We start from the raw sequence: 26,298 nt of genomic DNA, 5'->3' as shown, positions 1-26,298 counted from the left end.
GCCAGGCAGGAATGGTACAAGCAGATTCCACTATTTCATGGGAAGTTGTACTATATTATTAGATGATCTTCCACTTAAAAAAGAAGGAAGCTGCTACTTAAACATTTGCATAAGCTTAAAAGAAGCAAAAGAAACATAGAAATTTCAGAAAACATAGAAATTTTAGAGCTAGAGAAACACTTAGAGATCATCTAGCCCAGGGTTTCTCTCAATCTCAGCACCATTGACATTTTGGACTCCTGCGTATTGCAGGATGTTTAGGAGCATGCCTGGGCCACTTGACTACTCCTTATCTCTGAACAAACTCTGGCTACTATCCAGTGATACTGCCAGCTCTGTACCCTTAGGAACACACCTCCAATGTGGCACTTCTTACACTGGGCTTTTTGTCCAGATTGGTGTGGGCTCCTCAGGCAGGGCCTGTGTATTAGTTTGTTTTCATGCTGCTGATAAAGAGATACCCAAGACTGGGAAATTTAAAGAAAAAGGGGCTTAATGGACTCACAGTCCCATGTGGCTGGGGAGGCCTCACAATCATGGCGGAAGGTGAAATTCACATCTTACATGGTGGCAAGCAAGAGAGAATGAGAGCCAAGCTAAAGGGAAAACCTCTTATAAAACCATCAGATCTCATGAGACTTATTCACTACCACGAGAACAGTATGGGGGAAACTGCCCCCGTGATTCAGTCATCGCCCACTGGGTCCCTCCCACAACACGTGGGAATTATAGGAGCTACAGTTCAAGATGAGATTTGGTTGGGGACACAGCCAAACCATATCAGCCTGTGTATCCCCACTGCCTGGCACAAACTGAACACTCAGTAATTGAAAGAAGAAATGAATGAGTGGTTTTAAGTTGCAGCTACATTGGTGGATATGACCTGTGCAGGAGAACAGACACGAAACAAATTCAGGAACACCTTGAAAAATTAATTTGTTGATTTTACCAAGGCATTTGATAACATCAGTGAGTTTAGGCTTCAGCTCTGACAGCTGTTCTACAGGTTTGGCTGCCCTAGGAAGTTCTCAAGTACTCTAAGGCTACTCTATGACAGAGGTTTGTTTGTCTAGTCAGGTCAGAATCACAGACAGTATCAGTGGAGTGAATTGGAGTTGTGTAAAAGGCCTCATTTTCTTCAGCCTATTTTATGTACCATGTAACTGAGATCCTGAAAGCCAGCATTTTGCAACTGGCCTCTCATCCTGTGGGATACTTTTCTACCTCATTTGGCTGCCAGCATCAACAGGAGTCTTCCAGGAAATTCTCTATAACCACAAAAGAATAGTAGCAGCAACAATAAGGATTACTAAGTGCTAGACATCATTCTAAATGCATCACAACTATTAATATTAATTCACCTAATTCTTACAGCAACCCTAGGCAATGGGTATTGTTATTGTTGCTGTTATTTTCCTTTTACCAAGAAAGAAACTAAGGTACAAAGAGATTAGATAACTTGCCCAAAGTCATATAAATATTAATGGGCAGAGCCAGGATTGGAACCTATGTAGAGCTCATGTGCTTAACCACTACACTGTCCTGCCTCCAACATGCTTTTCTGAATCCTAATATTACAAATCTTCAGTGTCTCAATTTCTGTAATAATATATACTAGTAATCCCAAAGTCCTGTAAATATTAATGGGCAGAGCCAGGATTGGAACCTATGTAGAGCTCATGTGCTTAACCACTATACTGTCCTGCCTCCAAAGTGCTTTTCTGAATCCTAATATTACAAATCTTCAGTGTCTCAATGTCTGTAATAATATATACTAGTAATCTTATAAATTAGTTTTCTTTATTTTTTGAGATGGAGTCTCACTCTGTCACCCAGGCTGGAGTGCAGTGGCACAATCTTTGCTTGCTGCAACATCTGCCCCCAGGGCTTAAGCGATCCTCCCACCTCAGCCTCCCAAGTAGCTGAGACCACAGACATGTGCCATCAAGCCTGCTAAGTTTTTGTATTTTTGGTAGAGACAGGGCTTCACCATGTTGCCCAGGCTGGTCTTGAACTCTGGAGCTCAAGCAATCTGCCCGCCTTGGCCTCCCAAAATGCTGAGATTACAGACATGAGCCACCACACACAGCCTTATATAGTTAGTTTTCCACCTTGGTATATCATAAATCAATTCATAACTATGTGCAAAGTATCATGCCATATACAATGAAAGGCATGGAATGTCTAAGACAAGTTTCCTTTCTTCAGAGACTTTACCATCTAACTGAAGATATGTACATTAGTGAAATAACGGTAAAAAAAAATAATGGAAAGAAGAGGGTTTGGGATCAGATCATATGAGTATGAGTAGCCAGTGCCACCATATAGATTATTCATGTGACTTCAGTAAGGCACTTGCACGAGATACAGTTTCCTCATCTGAAAAAATGGGAATGATAATTCCTACTTAATTCACAAATTTGTTATAAGGATTCAGTAAGAGAGGATATTTTTAAGTATATTAAAAATAAATGAGTAATTTTGTTCAAATACAAGAAAGTTGGAGGCTGGGCGTGGTGGTTCATGCCTGTAATCCCAGCACTTTAGGATGCCAAGGTGAAAGGGTTGCTTGCACCCAGGAGTTTGAGACCAGCCTGGGCAACATAGCAACCCCATTTCTACAAAAAATTAAAAAATTAGGCATGGTGGCACACATCTATATCCCCAGTTACTCAAGAGGCTGAGGTGGGAGGATTGCTTGAGCCAGGAGTTCGGGGTTACAGTGAGCTGTGATTGCACCACTGCACTCCAGCCTGGGTGATGGAGCAAGTCCCTGTCTCTTAAAAAAAAAAAAAAATTGGAAAGGATTTTGACACAATTGTGCTGCAAAAAAGGTGTTTGAACCTCCTTATCCTCTAGGCCAGGGCTGGGAAATAGGCTTCACCTTTTATGGCAACTCCAAAGCACGGAGCATTATTCTGAGGGGCTTCTGAGTCCAAAACTGAGCCCTAATGAGGATCAGTCAGTGTCTGCTCTGGGTCCTGGAGAGATTTACTTCTCTTCTAGGTCACAAGAAACTTCAGGTGCTTCCCAGAAGCTCTATGACCTGTGTTTGGCTTCAGAGAATGCCTGCTACAAGGATTTAATGCACTAATAAGCCAAGAGCTGCAAAACTTGATCATGAGTAGAATGAGGTATTTCAGCATTGGCTCTGGAATCTGACAAACTGGAAATGAAACTCCTCCCTCCACCAGTGTGACCAAACGCAAATGACCTGACCTCTTGAAACCTCAGTTTTCTCAAAGTAGGGATAATAAGAGTACCAACTCCACAGGGTAGTTAAAACTAAATGAACTAAAGTAACCCACATAAAGCCCTTAACACATTGCCTAGAATAATCAATGTTTAGTTGCTGCTGCTAACAACAATAATAATAATATCTCACACATAGCTTAAATAAAAATTAGAAGTCTATAGGGTAGTGATAATTTTCAATCTTTAGGTCTGATACCTACTATTGACTAACAGTTCCTTTTTTTTTTTTTTTTAAATCACTAACATCACCCTTGCAGAGTTACAGTTGAGTGTAAATGAAACCTCGGTATTTTCTCTTGCGAGGTATATAATTTACATCTCTGTGTGTTGAAAGCATCCTGAACACGTTGAGTAGGATAGGTCTTGAAGTAGAGGGTCTGGGCAGAAATAAAACCAGAGGAAATTATACTCAGGGTCTCTAGAGGGTAGTGATTCTTCCCAATCTAGAGAGGGTCATCTCTTCACGTGACCCCTCTGTTCATGTACTTTTCATTTCACTGTATATTATCATTACAAAGGAATGTGATCCTGGGGGCCACAAGAAATGTACTGGTCTACATACATAGAGAAAAGATTGTTTGGTGTTAAATGGTCGAGAGAGAATTATGCCTACTGTTCTCTTAAGCAGATATATCTACTTTGCACCAACTACCAAAATTGCAGATTTGAGAAGAAAGGACTTATAAGATCTGTAACTAATTGTTATTATCACTAATACTAACAATTATTGATGTAGGGTAACCTCTGAGTTGGACAGACAAAAGGGAACACTTTGATGTAGGGTAAAAAGAATTAACTTTAACTGATCTGATTTCTCAAATGATTAGTTTGAGGTTTTATTACCTCTAATCAGTATCCCATTATAGTTGTGTTTTGCTTTTAACATTTGTTTACTTCCGAATTTTATATTAGTATGCTAAATCATATTCAGTCACCAATAAGTTATCATGGGAGCACTCCTTCCGTATTAATAAATCTCCTTTGTGAGTAGTCAATTGTGGCTTGCTCATAGAACTGAAAACCATAGGTCAATGAAATTTGGGCAGGTTTCTGTAGGAAATAACTGACCTAGACCTTGAGAAAGAAAACAAGCAGGAGTGAAAACACAAGGTCGTAAGGAATGTAGGGGTTAAGAGAACCAGCGCCGTGGAATCAGACAGACCTGTTATGGAGAAATTAAGAAGTTGGAGCTTTGGAAAGGATTGACATGTGGTCTTAGGCATGAAAGATGAGACGAAACGTAGTGGTGAAGGTCAAATAGAAAGGGAAATTTTGAGGTAGGGGAGAGGGATTCAAGAGGCAAGGACTGGGTAGCAGAGTGAGCTGAAAATAAAGACTGGAAAGGGAAGTGGATGAGTGCAGGATGAGCTAAAGTGGAGTCATGAGTGACAGAGCCAGTTTGACAGAGGAAACGCAAATGGAGTTTTGGCACAAGAAAGTGAAGGCGTGGGGTGGATAATGTTCGCAAGGTTATGAAGACAAAAGCTTGAAAGTAGGGCAGTGATTAGATTTTATGAAATCAAGATAAACATTTGTTAGTAAACAAAGATAATAATAATAGCTGGGCGAGGTGGCTCATGCCTGTAATCCCAGCACTTTGGGGGGCTGAGGCAGGAGGATTGCCTGAGGTCAGGAGTTCAAGACCTGTCTGGCCAATAGGGTGGAACCCCATCTCTACTAAAAATACAAAAAAATTAGCCAGGCATGGTGGCGTGCGCCTGTAATCCCAGCTACTCAGGAGGCTGAGGCAGGGGAATTGCTTGAGCCAGGGAGGTGGACGGTGCAGAGCCCAGATCGCGCCACTGCACTCCAGCCTGGGCCACAGAGGGAGACTCCGCCTCAAAATAAATAAATAAATAAATAAATAAATCAAACAATAATAAAGGAAAACAAATTTAGTTCTATATCATTCTCCTAAATCCTTTCATTGAAAAACTAGCAATAGGTTTTTTTTAAGCCATTTATTATTTATACAATCAAACTTTTGAGTGCCTTTTTTGCAGAACTACCAGATCAGCTCATTATGGGCATCTGAGGGGTTCTACCATTCTAGATCAGCAGTCCCCAACCTTTTTGGCACCAGGGACCCACTTCGTGGAAAAGAACTTTTCCACAGAAAGTGGTGGTGGATGGTTTGGGAATGAAACTGTTCCACCTCTGATCATCAGGCATTAGTTGGATTCTCATAAGGAGAGCACAACCTAGATCCCTCGCATGTGCAGTTCACAATAGGGTTCGCGCTCCTGTGAGAATCTAACGCCTAATCCCAGGGCTGGTCTGACTGGAGGCGGAGCTCAGGCGGTAATGCTCGCCCCTTACCCCACACTGTGCAGCCTGATTTCTAACATACCACAGGCCAGTACCGGTCTGTGGCCCAGGGGTCAGGGACCCCTATTCTAGATGACCTCTAATAGAAACACATTTTTCCCCCTAAATCCTCAGGTTCGCAATTTTTTTTTTTTTTTTTTTTTTTTTTTTTGAGACGGAGTCTCCCTCTGTCTCCCAGCCTGGAGTGCAGTGGCACGATCTTAGCTCACTACAACCTCCGCCTCCCGGGTTCAAGCGATTCTCCTGCCTCAGTCCTCCCAGGTAGCTGGGATTACAGACATCTGCCACCATGTCCAGCTAATTTTTGTATTTTTGGTTTTTTGTGGGTTTTTTTTCTTTTTTTCTTTTTTTCCGAGACGGAGTCTCACTCTGTCGCCCAGGCTGGTGTGCAGTGGCGTGATTTTAGCTCACTACAACTTCCGCCTTCCGAGTTCAAGCTATTCTCCTGGCCCAGCCTCCGGAGTAGCTGGGATTACAGGCACTCGCCACCACACCCAGCTAATTTTTGTATTTTTAGTAGAGACAGTGGTTTCACCATTTTGGCCAGGCTGGTTTCGAACTCCTGGCCTCAAGTGATCTGCCCACCTCAGCCTCTCAAAGTGCGGGGATTACAGGTGTGCGCCACTGCACGCGGCCAAGTTCACAAATCTTAAGGTCCACTACGAGTTCTAGCTAACAGGGTCTTGAAAAAATAGGTACAACGTTAGGAGATCCAAAATCCAAGCCATTGGAGCCATGGAGACAGCACTCCAAACTCAAGAGGGGTCGATTTCTTTCCTCTCTGCAAGGAACCCCCACTAAGATCTGTGTAATGCTGTTACCACACCCCACCACTTACCCAAAGTTAGCCTTTGGTTGGAAGGTTTCCTTAGTACTGGCCCTTCTGTGGTCGCCAGGAAGATATTACCGGAAAAGGGTCCGGATCCAGACCCCAAGAGAGGGTTCTTGGATCTCGCACAAGAAAGAATTCAGGGTGAGTCCGTAAAGTGAAAGCAAGTTTATTAAGAAAGTAAAGGAATAAAAGAATGGCTACTTCATAGAGCAGCCCCAAGGGTTGCTGGTTGCCCATTTTTATGATTATTTTTTGATGGTATTATGCTAAACAAGGGGTGGGTTATTCACGCCTCCCCTTTTTAGCCCATATAGAGTAACTTCCTGATGTTGCCATGCCATTTGAAACTGTCATGGCGCTGGCAGGAGTGTAGCAGTTAGGACGACCAGAGAGGTCAGTCTTGTTGCCATCTTGGTATTGGTGGGTTTTAGCCGGCTTCGGTAGTGCAACGTGTTTTATCAGCAAGATCTTTATGACCTGTACCTCGTGCCGACCTCCAGTCTCATCCTGTGACTTAGAATGCCTTAACCGGCTGGGAATGCAGCCCAGTAGGTCTCAGCCTTATTTTACCCAGCCCCTATTCGAGATGGAGTTGCCCTGATTCAAACGCCTCTGACAGTGCTGTGTAAGTTCGTAGGAAACTTGGCAGAGAGAGGCTCAGTACCTTGCCTGAAGGCTTATCACTGAAATAATTAATGTAGGTATAGAGAAGTTGCAGGTCAGTTACAAATGGCAAAAACAACACATTATAAATTGAGAAATAAATATTAGAAAAATGGATTTGCAGTCCTTAGACTAATACTTTTAAGCTTGGGACAGTTTGGTGGGAGCGTGTGAGTATTTTGACTGGTGAAGCCTCAGAAATAATATTGTGTTCTCTGCTTTAAAATTAGCAGGCAAAAATATACAATTCACCTCTGGAAAATCATCTAGTTGACAGTACATTTGTCCCAAAGCGAGCAGTCATGAGGGAGGAGAGTGGCATGCCTCCACCGTGGGATGCTTCACTGCTGGAGAATGAGTTTTTCCAAGGTAAGTTCATGCATTAAATTGCCTTTGCAACTACTGATAACTAAAGGAAGTAAACAATAACTAGTTTGTATCAAACTACTCAAAACATATGAAACACTGTACTTTATTTTTTACGTCCTCATGTTTAGCTTATTTGAAGAGGATGCTGATATGTTATTAACACAAGTATTAAGAATCTTATGATTAAATATAATCTAAGCAAATATTCTTGAATCAAGGACTGATAAATATATGGAGTAGTAATAATGTTTAATATTTAACCTTAGGGGTCAGGAGTTCGAGACCCCATCTCTACTGAAAATACAAAAATTAGCTAGGCATGGTGGCACGCACCTGTAATCTCAGCTACTTGGGAGGCTGAGGCAGGAGAAGTGCTTGAACCTGGGAGGCGGAGGTTGCAATGAGCCGAGATCATGCCACTGCACTCCAGCCTGGGTGACAGAGCAAGCAGAAAAAAAAAAATTAACCTCAGGTAAAAAGGAAATACATCTTTAGGAAATACATCTACAAAGTTTGCTGTTTAATAGACTTTTATTGTTCCAGATTAGGACCCAAATGCACTGTGATAAAATCTAATTGACATTAGACAATTAACCTTGTATGATGATAAAAACTGAGACAGGTTCCAAAAGCAGTGGCGTTCCAAATGCACATGTATCTTATCATTATATGATCATAGTTTACTTTTACAAAGGTTATTCTATATAAGCTCGGCCATTTGAAAAGTTAACTCTGAAGTCGCCACCAGCTTCACTTTGAGGAACTTCATTTAGTTTGCAAAGGCAATACCATCGCCTGGCCCCTATTGTGTGGGACAGCAGTCGGGTAGAGACAGTCAGCTGGACAGTCAACGTAGGGGCCTTCTTCAGTAAGATGCTTCCTGGCAGAGAACAGAGGAAAATCTTTGTTCCAAAATGAAGGTTTTGTTGAAAGAGGAGAGCTACTGTTTATGGAATGAAAAAATAATGAAAAAATAATAATAATGTGGCCTTTCTGAAACTAATGTAGAGAAGCAGAACAGGACTTTTTCTGATGTCAGGAGTGATGAGTAAACAGCATTGTTAATCTGGGATTCTAAGTGGCTTTAATTTAAAATCTTGTCATGGGGATGTTAAGAATGGTTACCTCTAGGTAGAATTCCTGGCGATTTTACTTATATTGTTATACTTTTCTGTATTTTCTGTTCTAAATACATTCTGCTCTTGCAGTCAACCAAGACTTTAAGGGGAAAGAAAAACATAAACAGCTTGAAAGGGAGAATGGGTATCAAAGAGATTTTCATTATAATTTGTTTTAAAGATAGATTTTTATTCATTATGCAGTTTTGTTTTGTTTTTTGCCCCACCTTATACTTCAGCATTGCTTGATTATTTTATTGTGGCTATAGGGAACAAATTACTTCAGGTCCTAGGGGTAAATAAATATTTTTCACTAAAACATTAACAGATAATTCCCTAAAGAATTCCTCAATTACATATCCTTAATGTTCAAGATCAGTTTTTCTTTTGGTTGTACAAACTTAATAACACCAACTTGCAAATAAAATAGGATAGGGAAAAATCCAGAACAGATTTTTTTAAATCCCTTTAGCATCTGCCCTAACTTAATTGGCATGTTGCATGTACATTTCACTTATGTGTGCTCAGACACTTACATTTCCTGTCATTATACAGTTGAAATAAAATTTGTAATTTATTCGTATTTATTGAACATGAATATAGTAAACTATATCTATTATAGAATGGGTCTTAGAGAGTCTACACACCTCAAAAGATTATGATTCTATTCAAAATCTAATGGGTTTTTATTGAGGAAAACATGTCAAGTACAATTAAATTGATACAATTCAAAGAAAAGCCAACTGTGTCACCAAAAGGATGCTGTGGCTTGTCTAAGATCACAGAGGCTGTGGTCCTAGAGAGCATGAGCCCTGGGTCTGGGCTTGGTCTAGGTCTTCAGTTATCATAAGGGGGCCCCTGGGCACTGACTTTGACACCACTCCCTGACTTTGCTACTGAGAGAAAAGTAATCATTATTTGACAACAGCAACTTCACATCTTTGTAAAACTATGAGCTCGTCTCACAGTAAAATCATCTGTATGGTTCATAAACAGCAAAATATGAAAAGTGAGGTTTTTTTTCTGGTTTTTTTTTTTTTTTTGAGACGGAGTCTCGCTCTTTCGCCCAGGCTGGAGTACAGTGGCGCCATCTCGGCTCACTGCAAGCTCTGCCTCCCGGGTTCACGCCATTCTCCTGCCTCAGCCTCCCGAGTAGCTGAGACTACAGGCGCCTGCCACCACGCCCGGCTAATTTTTTGTATTTTTAGTGGAGACGGGGTTTCACCGTGTTAGCCAGGATGGTCTCAATCTCCTGACCTCGTGATCCGCCCGCCTCGGCCACCCAAAGTGCTGGGATTACAGGCATGAGCCACCGTGCCCGGCCCAAAAGTGAGCTTTTATGGCACAGAGGTTGCATTGTACAGTGGTTGTATGCATGGATTCAGGAAACAGACTGTCTGGGTTCAAATCCCAGTGCTGTGTGATCTTAGGAATTTGCTTAATCTCTTCTTGCATCAGTTTCCTCATTATAGAATGAGAATAGTAATAGGACCAACCTTCTAAGGTTGTGTGACGACTTAGTGAATTAATATATTAAGCGTTTAGGACTCTGCCTGACACATAGAAAGTGCTGTTTTATAGGAGTGTTAATGGGTATTAATTTTTCCAGAAAAAAAAATCTACCATTGGCATATCATTTAATAATATTATATAGCACTTTTAATTACATATATTGCTCCAATCCATCCAACTAAGTATGTTCATAAATTAGGTGCTAAGCTTTTAGTGGTAATACTGTTTTCTTAACAGTACAACCTAGAAATCATATGCTACTTACAGAGGTTCATTTCTATTATGATCCCAGGAGGTATACACAGCTGGAAATATTGTAGCAACCTAGTGACATGAAAGAAACAGAAAGACAAGGCTTAATAATACTAACAATTGTCTAGTTATTCAATGTCTGCATTATTAATTCCGTTTTATTACTGGTCCATATCTTAGAAAAACTCAGTACACTTTAGATGCACTAAAAAAAAAACATGATTAAAATTCATTGTTAGAAGAATATAGTTCTATTTCCTTATGGCGTTAATGGAAGGTTTACTTTGAAAAAAAGTGATTTGAAAAAGTAGGAAAGAAATTTTCACTATAGTCTTATAAAAGTCAGGCTATCTTAAAAATATAATCAAAATTAATGTTATAACATGATAATATGATAAAAAAATAAAATTATAAATGATTATGTTTCTTGAAAAGGAGCCTTCAATAACTCAAATTATTATTAAACTGTAAAAACATACACAAAAAGGTTGATTCACATTCTCTTTTCAGTTTTAGATGACTTGGATAGCAAATTGGCTCAGGAACAGTCTGCAAGCTCAGTGAATACCAGAACACCCCTCAACTATGGATCAAGAACACAGTTCGGTCACTTTTATTCCAGTGGTAACAGACATGGTAATATCACAGAAAGGCACAAAAAACACTATAATGAAACTTCCAATAAGTCTATCTATGACATCCTAAGACCAGGAACTCCTAGGGAAGGTTTTAAAACCTTTTCTCCTAGGACAAGCACAATTTATGATATGTATAGGACAAGGGAGCCCAGAGTCTTTAAAGAAGATTATGTGCAAAAGAATACTTTTGGCAGTACTTCGCTGTGTTTTGACAGCAGGCAACGGTCGGCCTTACCAGCCACAGGGCATTTCACAGCAAGAAGCTTACATTTTCCAGCCACAACTCAGAGCAAGAGTGGGTTTATACCACCAAGGCACCAGCAGAGTCCAAAGAGAACTCCTTTATCATCCATCATATGGAACAGATCAGATTCCTCTAGAGACAGGGAGAACCAGGAAGAGTTCCTGAGGGCACCATCACCAATGGAAATTGATCCCGCTGACAAGTATGTGTATCCCAGGGGTTTTCAGGAGAATAAGAGATATGAATCGTACCATTCACAGAATGTTTACCAACGTGTTAGTTTAAATGCTCCCATGGAGAATGCAATGAGTCCCGACACTTTTGAGAACTCAGAGAACGTGCCATTCTACCATCAAAGCAACACATTTGCCAGATCTTTCTTCAGCAATACCTTTGGACGAAGCGGAGAACAGAGGAGATTTGGACAAGGTCCTTTTTGGGGCCAAGAGAAAGGACATTCTTTCTGGTCTGACTTTCATCGAAGCAGGAAATCATTCAGTTCTTCTGACAGAGACTTTGAAATGATTTCCATGGAAGCAAATAGTGTATCAGCCATTCATGGCCATAATGTTTCTTCTGAACACTGGGAATCATTTTCTTCTGGTTATGGAACAGATGTTTCCAGAGGCCAAGAAGAGCCACATCCCTGGCAGTTTGATTTTCAGAGATCCACACTGGATAGCATGGTGGTATCACATGGTAATGAGACCCAGTTGACTCCTCATTTTGGCACACCAAATGTTTGCTCCATGACTGGTTCAAGCTATCACGTCAAATCTAGTGAGTTGGTAAGTCAACAGGACAGTTCTCCTGTAGAAGTACATATAAACAAAGAAGCTTCCTCATTTGGAATTGCTCAGACTCTAGCATCCTCATTCAAAACTTCCTTTTCCCAGATTTCTGATGACAGAAGGAATCCTCAGAGTCCCAACTTGCAGAATCCCACAGTCACTTTGCAGAAAATTTTTCCAAATAAGCCTGCCTCTCATCCAATGAGAAGCCATACAGAAGTCACTGTGACCAACAGCAATTCAGTTGACTCTCTGCCTCTTTCCAAAAGCCAGCCTAATATCTTGGTCACAGAAGTGAATAATGAGAAAGACTTAAATGAATCTATTTCAGAAGAAGACAAACAGCTAAGCAAGATGGACCAGACAAACAAGGCAGGTGAAATACCCCAACCTGTTTCACAGACAGGGATCTCAAACTCTTTACCTGATTTTCAAAATCCCTTATCCCAGGACTCAGCCAAGAGCAACGGGTTTGGTTTTAATGCATCTACCATAATAAGTTCAAAAAAGTCACCCAGAGTCTTTTCCAGGAAAGATACCTCCAAAATGTATATACTGCACACAGATAAATCCAATGACATTAAACAAGATAAGAGGTTTACTGAAAACAGAAAACTTGGCTCAACAGCTTCCCTTCCTTTCATTCAGGAACACAGAACACCACCATCTTTCCCCAGGACAGACCAAGGTTGTCACCAGGAATTAACTGTAAATAATGAAGATATTTCAAGAATTATTACAAATAACCACTGGAGCTCTGCACCGACTGATACTCAAAATGCACAATACTCAAAATGCAAGTTGACTCCTGGCCACAAGACCTCCTGTGATTCTTTAGATCTGTCATCAGCTGCACTACCAGATTCCTCACCATCAAAGAATTCTTCCCTTGATGCTCCTGTGGTTCCATCTACTACAGTGTTCTCCAGGAGAAGTCCTTCAGACAAAGATCCATCGCTAGGAGAAAGAGAAGAAAAAGACAATGCTGGGAAGAACCAAAAGAATCAGTTTATTGTAAGCCACTCAGAAAACCAAGAGAGAAATGATAGTCCTGTGCCTACACATGATGAAGTGGTTGATGTCAAATGCCATTCACACTCTCCTTTTAGGAATGAAAGAGGAAAAGGAAAAATAAGGCATCATATATCCTGTATTGAAAAGTTAAGCAAAACAGAAAGTATATCAGTACCCACCAGTAATCACAGGAGCCTCATTGAAGCAAATCAAAGCAATTCCAAAGTTTCTGAACTTGACACAATTTATTGTACCTTGCCAAGAAAATCAAGCAGTTTTCTCATACATGGCAGGCAGTCAGGAAGTAAAATAATGGCTGCTTCATTGAGGAATGGGCCACCTCCCTTCCAAATCAAAAATAATGTGGAAGATGCAATGGGGAACTATACGTTAAACAAATTTAGTCCCAGTTCTCCTGAGTCAGCGAATGAATGTTCCAAAGTCCTTTCAGACTCAGCCCTGGAAGCACCTGAAGCCACAGAGAGAATGACAAATGTAAAAAGCAGTGGATCTACTTCTGTTAGAAAAGGACCACTTCCATTCCTCATCAACAGGGCTATGTCATGTCCCTCAGGGGAGCCACATGCCTCAACTGGAAGAGAAGGAAGAAAAAAGCCATTGACCTCAGGCACGGATGCTTCTGAGCTAACACCAAGGGCTTGGGAGAGAATCATTAGCCCTGTGGAAAGTGACTCATCTGTTAGAGATTGTTCTTTAACCAAAAGACAACACCAAAAGGAAAACTTCCAAGAATACACTGAGAAAGAGGGTAAAATGGCTGCCTCCAGGAGAAGTGTATTTGCTCTTTCAAATGAAGACCCTTTACCTTTTTGCTCAGACTTGTCAGGAAAAGAACGTGGGAAAACATTACATAAAGTTAAGACAACTAGTACGTTTTCTGTTTCTGGTGATGAAGATAATGTAAAATGTCTGGAGGTGGTCTCAATATATTACACTCTACCGAGGAAACCCAGCAAAAAATTCTGTAACCTCCTTCAACAGTATACACAAAATACTAATTTACTTATAGAATCACCTCAAGTGGAGACTGAAACATTTCCTAACGCTTTAGAAAAAGACAAACAGAATTATTCTACACGAGAGCAGTCAGGAACACCTTCATGTGAAAATCTAAAGATGTCCGTCAACTCTGATCAGATGCTCACCACTGAAAATATGACTGCCTTCCGATTATCAAATAGGGGGCCCCTAGCTCCTACATTACAGGAAATGGCTTCTGTTGAGGCAGCTGTTTCTCTTCCTGAAGAGGAATCTAAAGCTAGAGAGATTTTTTCAGATAATTTAGCTAAAACACCTCTAGGTGATTCAGAAAACAAGAAGGAAAGAGGCAAAAAGTTGCAAAGTGAAACCCTGCATACTTTATTGATGCTTCAGAGAAAAAATGTATCCGAAGAAAAATCTGAAAATTGTCAACAATCCATTAATTCAAGTAACAGTGGTCCCTCTAGTCTTCCAGCTCTTTCAGAAGTTAATATTGGAAATTCCCAAACTAGAAGAAGTTCTTGGGAGTGTACAGGGAGTGGTAGAGCCATTCCATTTACTGGAAGTGGCAAGTGTCCTCAGAAAGATCACACATCCACAGCTGTAGGTGATGGCTCCAGTGGATCACAGCCTAGGGAAGGCAGAGGGGACATTGGAACCAACTGCCAAAAAATGACTAATAAAACACTTTCTCACTCAGAGAGTCAAGTCTTTGCCCTTACTCCAGCATTGCATAAACTACAGCTTGGTGAGGAGTCTCAGTCAGATGAACCAAACTTAGAGAGTCTGCAGTCTGAACCAAGAGAATTACCTCAAAGAAGTCAGGAGGCAAATATGACAGAGAGCAGGAAGGCTGAAGATGAAATGCAGAAGTCAGCTTGGGATCAACCTTCACTTCCTGAAGGAAACAAAAATAAAACCAACTTGGATGACCTAGTAAAGGGGGAAAATAGATCTTCAGTTAAACACAGATTGGCAGCCATGTCTAAAGCCAGCAGAAAATTCCCAGCTAAAGATGTAAGCCCCAGAAGACATGTAGCTACTATCTTCCCCCAAAGTGGAAGCAGATCTGGCTTTGACCATTTATCTCTTGGCACAGTGGAGTGCAAACCACTGTTCCCTGAGCCTACTCCAAAATCTGCAGAGTCCATTGGCGAAAGCAGGTTGAGTGAGGATGGAAAGAATGTGAAGAAATCCGAGAACCTTCTCCCCATTACTGTACTACCCAACAGAGAACCTTCTACACACGTCAGCAACCAGAAGTCTAACAGCATTTCACAACGACATCAGAATGCGTTTAAAAACGTCTCAGAATCACCATCAAAGCATGAGAATTCTAAAGACGTCACAGCAGCTCAGAATTTAGTAAGAGAATCAGGAGCCCCATCACCCATCACATTCACCAGCCTCAGGGAAGCAGAATTCTCTGACAATCAGAGGAGGCTGAGCCCTCCTTTTCCACTGGAGCCTGCACAGAAATCTAGAGTAAGCATTCCACTGGCCAGTTTTCTGCAGCAACAAAGGAGTGCTTCATCTCTGGAGTGGGAACCTGAGCCACACCTCTATCGTTCAAAGAGTTTAAAAAGCATTAATGTTCATGGTGATCTACTACGAAAAAGCCATCCTCCAAAAATCAGGGAGCGCCATTTTTCTGAAAGCACTTCTATCGACAATGCCCTGAGTCGACTGACCCTTGGGAATGAATTCTCTGTCAACAATGGGTACAGTCGAAGATTCAGATCTTTTTCTGAACTCCCCTCCTGCGATGGAAATGAAAGTTGGGCTTATCGCAGCGGGACAAAAACAGGTCCCAGGTCTGCAATATCTATATACAGACCTATCGACTATGGGATCTTTGGGAAAGAACAACAGTTAGCTTTCTTAGAAAATGTAAAGAGGTCACTTACACAAGGAAGATTATGGAAACCAAGTTTTCTTAAGAACCCTGGCTTCCTAAAAGATGATTTGAGGAACCCTCCCAACCCCTCAGAGTCATTAAGCTCAAATTCTCCCAGTAGTCAGGTGCCAGAAGATGGCTTATCTCCAAGTGAACCGCTTAATATCTATGAGGATGACCCAGTGGACTCAGATTGTGACACAGACACAACCACAGATGATGAATACTACCTGGATGAAAATGACAAAGAGTCAGAACTGTGAGGCTTTTTCAATAAAATGCTTTACTTTTTTCACCAAAAGCTTATAATGGAACTAAAGTGTACGTGTGCATGTGCATGGAAGGATAAAAGATCTAGTCTGGGCAGTGTCTGCTCTGAAATGTCCCACATCTCCTTTTTTTTTCCTCCACACCCTATATAGACACTTCCTGAATGCTAGAACAATGAATTCTTGTTTTGAGAGAGTCTCTGCTATTTTCTATCTCTGTAAATGTTCTTAGCCTGCCTTTCCACCACTCCCACTTAATCCCTGATTCACTGTCTGATTTGGGCTTTCTGCTTTACTTCCCTCCTAACACTTTTCATCTTTAATTGTGATTTACAACCCTAATATCCCAGGCACATACAAAACTTATGAATTACCCAGCACAACTGTGAAACTCTGTATTGCTTCTTCCGGTCCACACCCTATACTCATGACATTAAATAAAAGGTAGGGATGATAACAGTGGGGTAAATATTATCATCCTGTTTGACTCATGAACATTTAGGAAGTTTAAGGTGGTGATCTCTTTCAAACAAAGATAAAGGAATTTATTTTTTAACCTGAGAAACTGATTGCAAAAAGGAAAAAAAAAAGATAAAGGAATTTTCTAAGTACTTCCTGTTATATCCGTAGTGGAGCCTGGGAGGCACATGGTCAAAGCACATGTTGAGGTTATAGATTAGGACCTGAATCCCTAGTAAGCCAATAGAAGGTTAGCAGTCCTAGAAATTCCTGTGAAACCGTGGGGGACTGGCTGGATTATTAAAGGCTTTTAGTCAAGCCAAGGGCTTAGGCCAGGCAACCTGACCATACAGAAAGTTGCCTGGTCACAGAATTTCTGCTTATGAAGAGAACATAGCTGAGGAGCAGAGGTAGGAAGTAGGTATCCCTTCATGGGACCGACTTACCTTTACTGCAGTTCTCTCAGCAACTGGCTTTTCCCATTTCCTCAGATCTATCCATTTTCACATTTTCTTTTTTTTGTTTTTGTTTTTTGTTTGGTTTTGTTTTGTTTTTGTTTTTTGGAGACGGAGTTTTGCTCTGTCACCCAGGCTAGAGTGCAGTGGCATGATCTGGGCTCACTGCAACGTCCGCCTCCCGGGTTCAAGCGATTCTCCTGCCTCAGCCTCCAGAGTAGCTGGGATCACAGGCGCACCCAGGCGCACGCTGCCACGCCCAGCTAATATTTTTGTATTTTAGTAGAGACGGGGTTTCACCGTGTTGCCCAGGCTGGTCTCGAACTCCTGAGCTCAGGCAATCTGCCCACTTCAGCCTCCCAGAGTGCTAGGATTACAGGCATGAGCCACCATGCCCGGTCTTTTTTTGTTTTGTTTTGTTTTGTTTTTGTTTTTGTTTTGAGGTGGAGTCTTGTTCTTGTTGCTCAGGCTAGAGTGCAATGGCATGATCTCAGCTTACTGCAACCTCCTCCTCCCAAGTTCAAGCAATTCTCCTGCCTCAGCCTCCCAAGTAGCTGGGACTACAGGCACCCACCACCACACCTGGCTAATTTTTTTTTTTTTTTTTTTTTGGTATTTTTAGTAGAGTTGGAGTTTCACCAGGTTGGCCAGGCTGGTCTCAAACTTCTGACCTCAGGTGATCTGCCCACCTCAGCCTCCCAAACTGCTGGGATTACAGGCATGAGCCACCGTGCCTGGCCCACATTTTCTTTAATTGCAAGGTAGAACACTTCTTTTCAGGTGGGGCATTTTAGTCCCAAATATCAAGTGGGAACCTTGGCCAAGTCCCTAAAATGCCATCAAGTCAGATCTGACACCCTGGAATTCATTCTTTGCTGCAGGATCATCTACGAAACCCTTGGGAAATTCTAAGGCAGAGCTCCTAGGGGCTTGTCACTATGATTCAGTGATTTATCTAGAGTAAATCACTTATGATACCCACTGATATTTTGGCTTTCCTAACTCTTTATTTGCCATGCAGAACCTCGGGGGATTTCTCTCCTAATTCAGGATAAAGACCAATAGATGGCAGTGAAGATAATCTGCTTTAACTACAGACAGCATGGATTCCTGGATCTCAATACTATGATAGTCAACATGAGTGGATTTTATCTTGCTTGGTTTATATTTGCTTCGTGACCTAACCTAATTTTCCATTTTTTATACCTAGTCTGTTTCATCATTATAAACTAAGAATAATGATAGATGTTGGTGAAGTGTATAGAGATCTGGAACTGATAGAGTTAAGAAAGAACTATGTTGTTATTATCCTTCTAATCATTCCCTTACATAGACGCAAAATGCGTGAGTTACTTTACATGGTTCCCATGCAACTCAAAGCTAATGAACATGCGGTAACTAACATGAAAGCTATTCCCTAAATCTGTCAACTATTTTAAACTTCAAGCTCTGACCAATCCTGAGCTCAGAAAGCTCAAAAATCAAATATTGTGAACTTTTCAATGCAAATTTGTATGGTAAAGAATAAATAACACTATTTCTTGGTTAATATATGTTTGTAAATTCTGCCTTTCCTCTTTTTCTATTTATCTGATTATTATTATTATTATTATTATTATTTTCTTTGAGACAGAGTCTCACTCTGTCGCCCAGGCTGGAGTGCAATGGCGCGATCTCGGCTCACTGCAACCTCCGCCTCCCAGGTTCAAGTGATTCTCCTGCCTCAGCTTCCCGAGTAGCTGGGATTACAGGTGCCCACCACCACGTCCAGCTAATTTTTGTATTTTTAGCAGAGACGGGGTTTCGCCATGTTGGCCAGGCTGGTTTCGAACTCCTGACCTCAGGTGATCCGCCTGCCTCAGCCTCCCAAACTGCTTGGATTATAGGCATGAGCCACCTCGCCAGCCCTATTTATCTGATTATTTAAGTAAAACTTTAATAAACCATGACCTACATTTTCTATGCAATTTTAAGATACTCAGAGTTAATATTTTAAATATTGAGGTTCTTGATTTTTTTAATGATCAGCTTTCAAATTATATTTCAGTATATACTCTGAGTCTACGTGTATGCTACAAAAGGTGAAATGAAGTTAGCTTATTTTTCAGTGAGTTTAGGCTATATTAAGAGTTAGGTAAGTTAGGTAAGGGTGAAACTGCTTTGGGGCCCAGACTGCGCTGGAATGAACTGTTTAAATTCAAAGGTAATTGATGGCCAGTGTTCAGTTGCTCTATTTGTAACGTTTGCATGTTGGTCTGGCTGAAGTATCAGGAAAACACAAAATTCATGAAAATAGCACCTTTTATAATTTTATACTTTTATAAAGCACTTGTTAAAGAAGTATAGCAAATTTCTATGTATTTTAACATATAAGTCGCTGCATTTTAATGTTCATTTTTGGTATAGCTATGGTAACTTATAATAGTCATTTTTATATTCATAACTTGTTTTCTGAAAGATATAGTCATTATTAAAATAAACATTCATGTAAATGGAGTAAATCATAGGGGAATCAATCGTAATAAATACCTTATAAATTATAAACTTGTTTAGATACTAGATTTCTATAACCATAAATTTTATACTGTAAAGTCTGTTTAAAATAGGGTTTAATGAAGTTATTTTAATTTTTAGAGACTCCCCTCTAAATAATTTACTCCTACATTGTAAATACATTGATGCCAACAAAATTCCAACTGCTACTAACAAAGGTTTGGTTGGTGATAAGCTAATAACAGCTACTTTGTGTAGGAGGTAAATATGTGTACTGGAGGGGGTAAAAATCCATTTAGGTTATGGCAAAGATGGGAATCAAACTGGAAAACTCATAGCCCCATAAAATTAATATTCTTTGTTAAGTGCCAGAGGGTTTAAGAGAACTTCTTGCTTAGAGTTTATTGATAATAATAATGCTTCAGAATATCCCATTTAAATGTACAGTGTAAATATGTAAAATATGTTACTTCCCAGGCAAGTTTGTGGCTGTATTGCCACTTAGTGGCTCTTTGTGACTGGCAGTTCTGTATATCTGAAACAAATAAGCTGTAAGCACTTTTGTTAAAACTTTGTCAAATAATCCTTTTATGTACTTGTTCTCAGACCTGTTCTCTGGTTATGAAATGTGTTAAAGACAAGGTGCAAATTTAAAACAATGCCTGTATTAAAATAAATGACTTAAACAGATGCACTATTTGATTTGGTTTTTATTCACATCCTCAAATGATTCCTCCCTCCCTCCCTTCCTTCCTTCCTTCCTTCCTTCCTTCCTTCCTTCCTTCCTTCCTTCCTTCCTTCCTTCCTTCCTTCCTTCCTTCCTTCCTTCCTTCCTTCCTTCCTTCCTTCCTTCCTTCCTTCCTTCCTTTCTTTCTTTCTTTCTTTCTTTCTTTCTTTCTTTCTTTCTTTCTTTCTTTCTTCTTTCTTTCTTTCTTTCTTTCTTTCTTTCTTTCTTTCTTTGAGATGGAGTCTTGCTCTGTCGCCCAGGCTGGAGTGTAGTGGCATGATCTCGGCTCACTGCAACCTCTGCCTCCCAGGTTCAAGCAATTCTCCTGCCTCAACATCCTGAGTAGCAGGGATTACAGGCATGCACCACCACTCACAGCTAATCTTTGTATTTTTAGTAGAGATGGGGTTTCACCATGTTGGTCAGTCTGGTCTCGAACTCCTGACCTCGTGATCCACCCACCTTGGCCCCCCAAAGTGCTGGGATTACAGGCGTGAGCCACCGTGCCCAGCCCAAATGATTATTTTTAAGTGTGAAAGTTTCAGGAAAAATATAAAATGTAGGGGGCTCAGGGGAGGCATAAGTTTTCAAACCAGTCTCTCTTATGGCTGTTGAATGAGATCTGCCATATAGGTGGTTTTTAAAAAAACAGTGGCTTGCTTCTTTCTTATTTGCACCCAAAAAGCAACGAACCAACATCAGGAAATCAATGTGCTTTGTTGCATAATAGGAGAGGAATGAAGAAGGTCTGACATTTCTTTCTGGAGATTCACACATTTATAAAGGAAGAGGGGCCAGGTGTTATGGCTGACACCTGTAATCCCAGCACTTTGGGAGGCCAAGGCGGGTAAATCACCTGAGCTCAGGAGTTCGAGACCAGCCTAGCCTGGCCAATATGGTGAAACCCCGCCTCTACTAAAATACAAAAATTAGCCGGGCATGGTGGCGTACACCTGTAATCCCAGTTACTTGGAGGCTGAAGCAGGAGAATCACTCGAACTCGGAAGGCAGAGGTTGCAGTGAGCCAAGATCGCACAGCTGCACTCCAGCCTAGGCAACAGAGTGAGACTCTGTCTCAGGAAGAGGGAGCTACGTGGAGCTGGGGCATCTACTGTCCAGTAGCACTGATGAAAGATAAGCAGGTCTCTCTAGTTGAATATGTCATGCAATGTTAATTTCCCCCAAGCAAATTAATTAATAGATTTGTACTAATCTTTTACCTTTTCTGGAAAAGAAACCCAAAGCCCTTTTTCTATCAAGGACAGGAGAATGTCAACAGCATTTTATTCAAAATATTTTTACTGTCCTTTATTAAAATTTAAAATACAGTGGATCAGCTAGGATTTTTAGTGATAGACAATAGAATCCTCTCTAGCTGGTTCAAATAGAAAAAGATCTGTTGGAGGCTGGGTGCAGTGGCTCATGCCTGTAATCCCAGCACTTTGGGAGGCCAAGGCAGGCAGATCACTTGAGGTCAGGAGTTCAAGACCAGACTGGCCAACATGGCAAAACCCCATCTCTACTAAAAATACAAAAATTAACCAGCTGTGGTAGTGGGTACCTGTAATCCCAGCTACTGGGGAAATTGAGGCAGGAGAATCGCTTGAAACCAGGAGGCAGAGGCTGCAGTGAGTGGAGATCATGCGACCGCACTTCAGCCTGGATGACAAAGTGAGACTCCATCTCAAAAAGAAAAAAAGAAAGAAGAAGGAGGAAAAAGAAAGAGAGAGAGAGAGAGAAAGGAAGGAAAGAAAGAAGGAAAAGATCCATTAAATTGTAAATTTTGCTCACAAACTCATTAATAGGGATAAGGAGATAGATTTTGAGCTGAAATTCCAGGACCAATTCTAAAAACCATGCCACAGAATTGGACCTGCCAAGGGGGCTGCTGTCTCTGTTATGACCAGGAAGATGCTGAATCAAGACATCAAGTGGGCCGATATCCTGAATCACTACCTTCATTTGGTCCAGAAATTGCTCCTATAGAAATAAAAACACTAGTATGTATAGACTTGCATGTAGGATTTTTATTGCTACAATGTTTGTTGTGGCAAAACCTGGAAACAAAGTTAATACCTGATTAAGAAATGACTGAATATATTATAGAACATTTACATATGTAATATTGAAAAGCCATTGAAAATTCCTCTTTTGCTTTAGAAATTGTCTAATTTTCAATGTCACTAAGTTGACTTAGAAGAATTTCCATGAGGTACTGTTGAGGGAGAAATGTAAAATTCCATTTTTGTAAAGCATTCACCAAGAAACCTGCATATGCATGTGTACACATGGAGGGACACATTGGTTATTAATGTTGGTTGTTTTGTAGACAGGTGTTGGGGGAGAGGATGTTCAAGAACAGGAGAAAAGAGAGAGAAGTTTCTTTCCTCCAAAGAAGAAACTGTAAATATACACACATATACATATATATAGAAAAATATAAATAAATGAGAATAGTTATTATTATTCATGTACTTAAGTGCAACTATTTATCGGGGGTGTACAGATTAAAAACTAAATATACGTTTTTAAAGGATTTCTGTACAGGAGAATATTTAATAAATTACTTTTCTTTCTTAAAAAATTGATGATTTGGCTGGGCGCAGTGGCTCACACCTGTAATCCCAGCACTTTGGGAGCCCAAGGCAGGTGGATCACTTGAGGTCAGGAGTTCAAGACCAGCCTAGCCAACATGGTGAAAACCTGTCTCTACTAAAAATAAAAAATTACCCGGCATCAGGGTGCACGCCTATAGTTCCAGCTACTTGGGAGGCTGAGGCAGGAGAATCTCTTGAACCCAGGAGGCAGAGGTTGCAGTGAGCTGAGATTATGCCACTGCACTCTAGTCTGGGTGACAGAGTGAGACTCTGTTTCAAAAAAAAAAAATTGATGATCATACTTGATTCTACAAAACTTTGTGTTTTAATAATATAAATGCCAGCACTAAGTTTCCCTCTAGGCCCATGTTCTTTTCCCCAATCATCCTTTCTAGATTATGTCATCTTTCCAGTCTGGAAACTACAATTCCATTCTAGAAATGTTTTGAAGAGATGTAGTAGGTACTGACATGATTGCACAGTAGACCCTTTTTCTTTGCTCTGGAAACTGACATCCCCTCCCTTCAGGTCATATGTTGACTGTGGAAGAATCAATGTTCTTACACAACCCTAAGAATCTGGGCACAATTGATTGTTTCAAGGTGGAATGTTTTGGAGGAAATTGGTTCTGGATGGAAGTTAATATTTAAACCAATAGTCTCACAATCTAAAATGTACCCTATAGACTGTAATACATGGAAGGGCAGGGACTGAGTTTATATACCCAATACCTTGCATAATGCATGCCATAAAGTCATGATATAAAGTGTGGGTTGAATAAATATTATTGAAATTATTAAAATAAAGTTTTGTGCATTTTATAGGATCTAACCTTGTCTAACCCTATGTACGTTTTTTTATTCATTGGTGACATGGAAAATTAGACAATTTCTGCAAAAATTAGCCAGGCGTGGTGGGGTGCACCTGCAGGCCCGGCAGGAGGCTGAGGCAGGAGAATCGCTTGAACCTGGGAGACAGAGGTTCAATGAGCCAAGATCTCGCCATTGTAGATATGGGTGACAGATCGAGAGTGGCTGGGTGCCACTCCAGCCTGGCTGACAGAGCGAGAGTCCATCAAAATAAAATAAAATAAATGAATAAATAAAAATTAAAGAAAGAAAATTACACAATTTCTAAAGTTAAAGAGGAATTTATTATAAGGATGCAAGGATGTCTCAGAAACCAGAGATAGAGACGCTGCTCAAGAACTGTACCAGACTCTAGTGCACTATACATAACCCAGGAAGTTTTCTGTATTTCTCTTCTATTTTCAGAATACAAGGGAAAAAAATAGCAAAGGTTATAATGCTGCTGTTGGAGAGCAGTCGGTACGTTAAAAATCTCCTAACCTTGATTTTAAACTCCCAGGGAAAGGGGATTAGTTCAGCATGAGTCAGTTTCCAAAATAGGAGCCAATGAACTGTAGCCATAGTTAAAGTTATGCTGTTACAAAGCCTCACTGTTAACCAGGCGGACTGTGGAGTAAAAAAAGAAGAGTTACCGAAAAGGTAGAAATGTTATGAACTGAGTCGACAATAATTAGCTGTGAATTTTATGTGACATTAATGTAAAGATTCCAGAGGCCACTGCAATTCACAGAAGTGTATTGAATCTAGACCTTCCAGAGTCATACACTGACTTTAATTATAGGTGTTTGAGATTGGAGTTCAATATGGAGATGAATGTGAAAGGGAATGAAAAACTTCTCAGTGTATCATTTACTTCAAAGTTTTATACATGATGTTCCTGCTATCCAGAATGCTCTCCTCCTTCTCTTTATGTGGCTGATTCCCGTTTGACCTTCAAGGTTCGGCATAGATGTCATCTCTTTCAGAAGCCTCTCTTGGTTCTCCCAAGACTAGATTAGCTGGCCTTCATATGTAGTGTATAAGTACACTGTACTATGTTGGAAAAGGCTCTCTGCCATGGCCCTTGAACTTCTCTGATCATTCTTGCTGTTCTGCCACTCCAATGTCCAGCTCTTTATCAGTCCATTTCTCTGGGCGGTGTTTGTAGCAAGCAACGTTTGAGGGATGAGATAACATCTCCCCACCTTCAAAGAGCAGGCTTAATTCTGTGTAGCCTAAAAGAGGCAAATTCCTTTAGCTCAGTGCTCCTCTCTTATAATGCAACCCACTTCAGGCATCCATCATAGTCTGTGTGCACTGTCCCCACAGGGCTTGGGAGGCTTAGGAACAAAAAGCAAACCAACATAAAGCTCTGGCTACTGCTTTTGCAGTGAATAATAAACTTCTTTGATACAGGAGTGTTGTATCTTTTGACAGCATCCATGAAACAGTAACAGGCCAACTTGTTAGTTTGTAAGTGGGATAAAATCCTAGACCATGCAGTTCTTGAGGCCCATATTTTAACACCTATACGCTATTTATATTGCCTCTTAGTCTTTCTTCTCCACTAAACTACAGGCACTTTGAAGTCAAAATACAATATCTAAAATATGGTGAGCATTTAATAAATATGTGTTGAATGAATGAAATTTGATTAATGATAAAGAGTCTGGTCAAAGCACTGGTTGCTCTGAAGAGATATACTCTTTGGAGACAGGTTAAGATGAGAAAGAAAACAGGTTGGTGCAGGCTTAGTATTGCTAAACGCTAGTGTGTTCAGGTACAATTATATGGCTTCCCTGACGTGTTCTCAAAAAAAAAAAAATACTGGGTGTTAACCCAAATGTTATGTAATTTATTAGGCCATGTTTTACTATAATCCAGTACCAACTAAACCTCAGATTATTTCTCTGGAAATTGTTTTAAGTCAGATTTTGAAAGAGTGTGAGCAAAATGTGTTCCATACAATTTTTTTAAGCGATAGTTGGAACAGAGCAAAGCTTTCTATTTAAAGCAAGGAGACATCCCCACAAAATAAAATTTATCAGTGAAAGTAATACCAAGTAATGTTACACTTTAGCCCTAAAATTTACCGGCAACTGACTACCAGTTCCTGAAAACCTTTCCAAAGTACAAAGAATACTGTCCATAACCACTGCTTAGCATTACTAAAATAGGTCAAGAGAAGTGTGAAAATGTGGGAAAGATTTTGCCCTGGTAAAACTTGGTCACAGCAAGAATGCTGAGTAGCACGGTTAAAGCCGTGAGGCGGACAAAGGCTTGTCCAGTGCCTGGCTCTGATGTTTTGGGCATTAAGTTCCCCCAAGAGGGTGCAGAAATCCTGTGTCCATTCTGGGGCGTGAGTTCCTTCTGGATCATTCAGCCAGAGGAGAATCTTTATTGGCTTTAAATAAATTCAGATCTATTAACAATCCATTAACAAATTTGTATCCATTAACAAATTGGATAAAATGATCAAAAAAGAGAGGCAGATAGTAGCCTTGACAATCTCTTCCTGGAGCCAGCGTTCATCTT

General features: G+C 40.5%; 1 protein-coding gene across 2 annotated transcripts in view; it reads left to right on the top strand.

Moving 5' to 3' along the window:
* EXPH5 (exophilin 5) overlaps positions 1 to 20,293 on the top strand; it is an 88,325-nt gene extending 68,032 nt beyond the window's left edge. For both annotated transcript variants that reach the window (XM_003828338.7, XM_008953728.5), the window contains exons 5-6: positions 7,309 to 7,447; positions 10,840 to 20,293. In XM_003828338.7, coding sequence (XP_003828386.4) covers positions 7,309 to 7,447; positions 10,840 to 16,178 — 5,478 coding nt within the window. In that variant the 3' untranslated portion in view covers positions 16,179 to 20,293. The remainder of the gene's footprint in view (positions 1 to 7,308; positions 7,448 to 10,839) is intronic.
* Positions 20,294 to 26,298: the final 6,005 nt, after the last annotated feature.

Source organism: Pan paniscus, chromosome 9 (genome assembly GCF_029289425.2).
Source record: "Pan paniscus chromosome 9, NHGRI_mPanPan1-v2.0_pri, whole genome shotgun sequence".
Taxonomy (NCBI): Eukaryota; Metazoa; Chordata; class Mammalia; order Primates; family Hominidae; genus Pan; species Pan paniscus.
The sequence above is the reverse complement of the archived record's forward strand: the minus strand, read 5'-3'. Positions and strand labels throughout refer to the sequence as shown.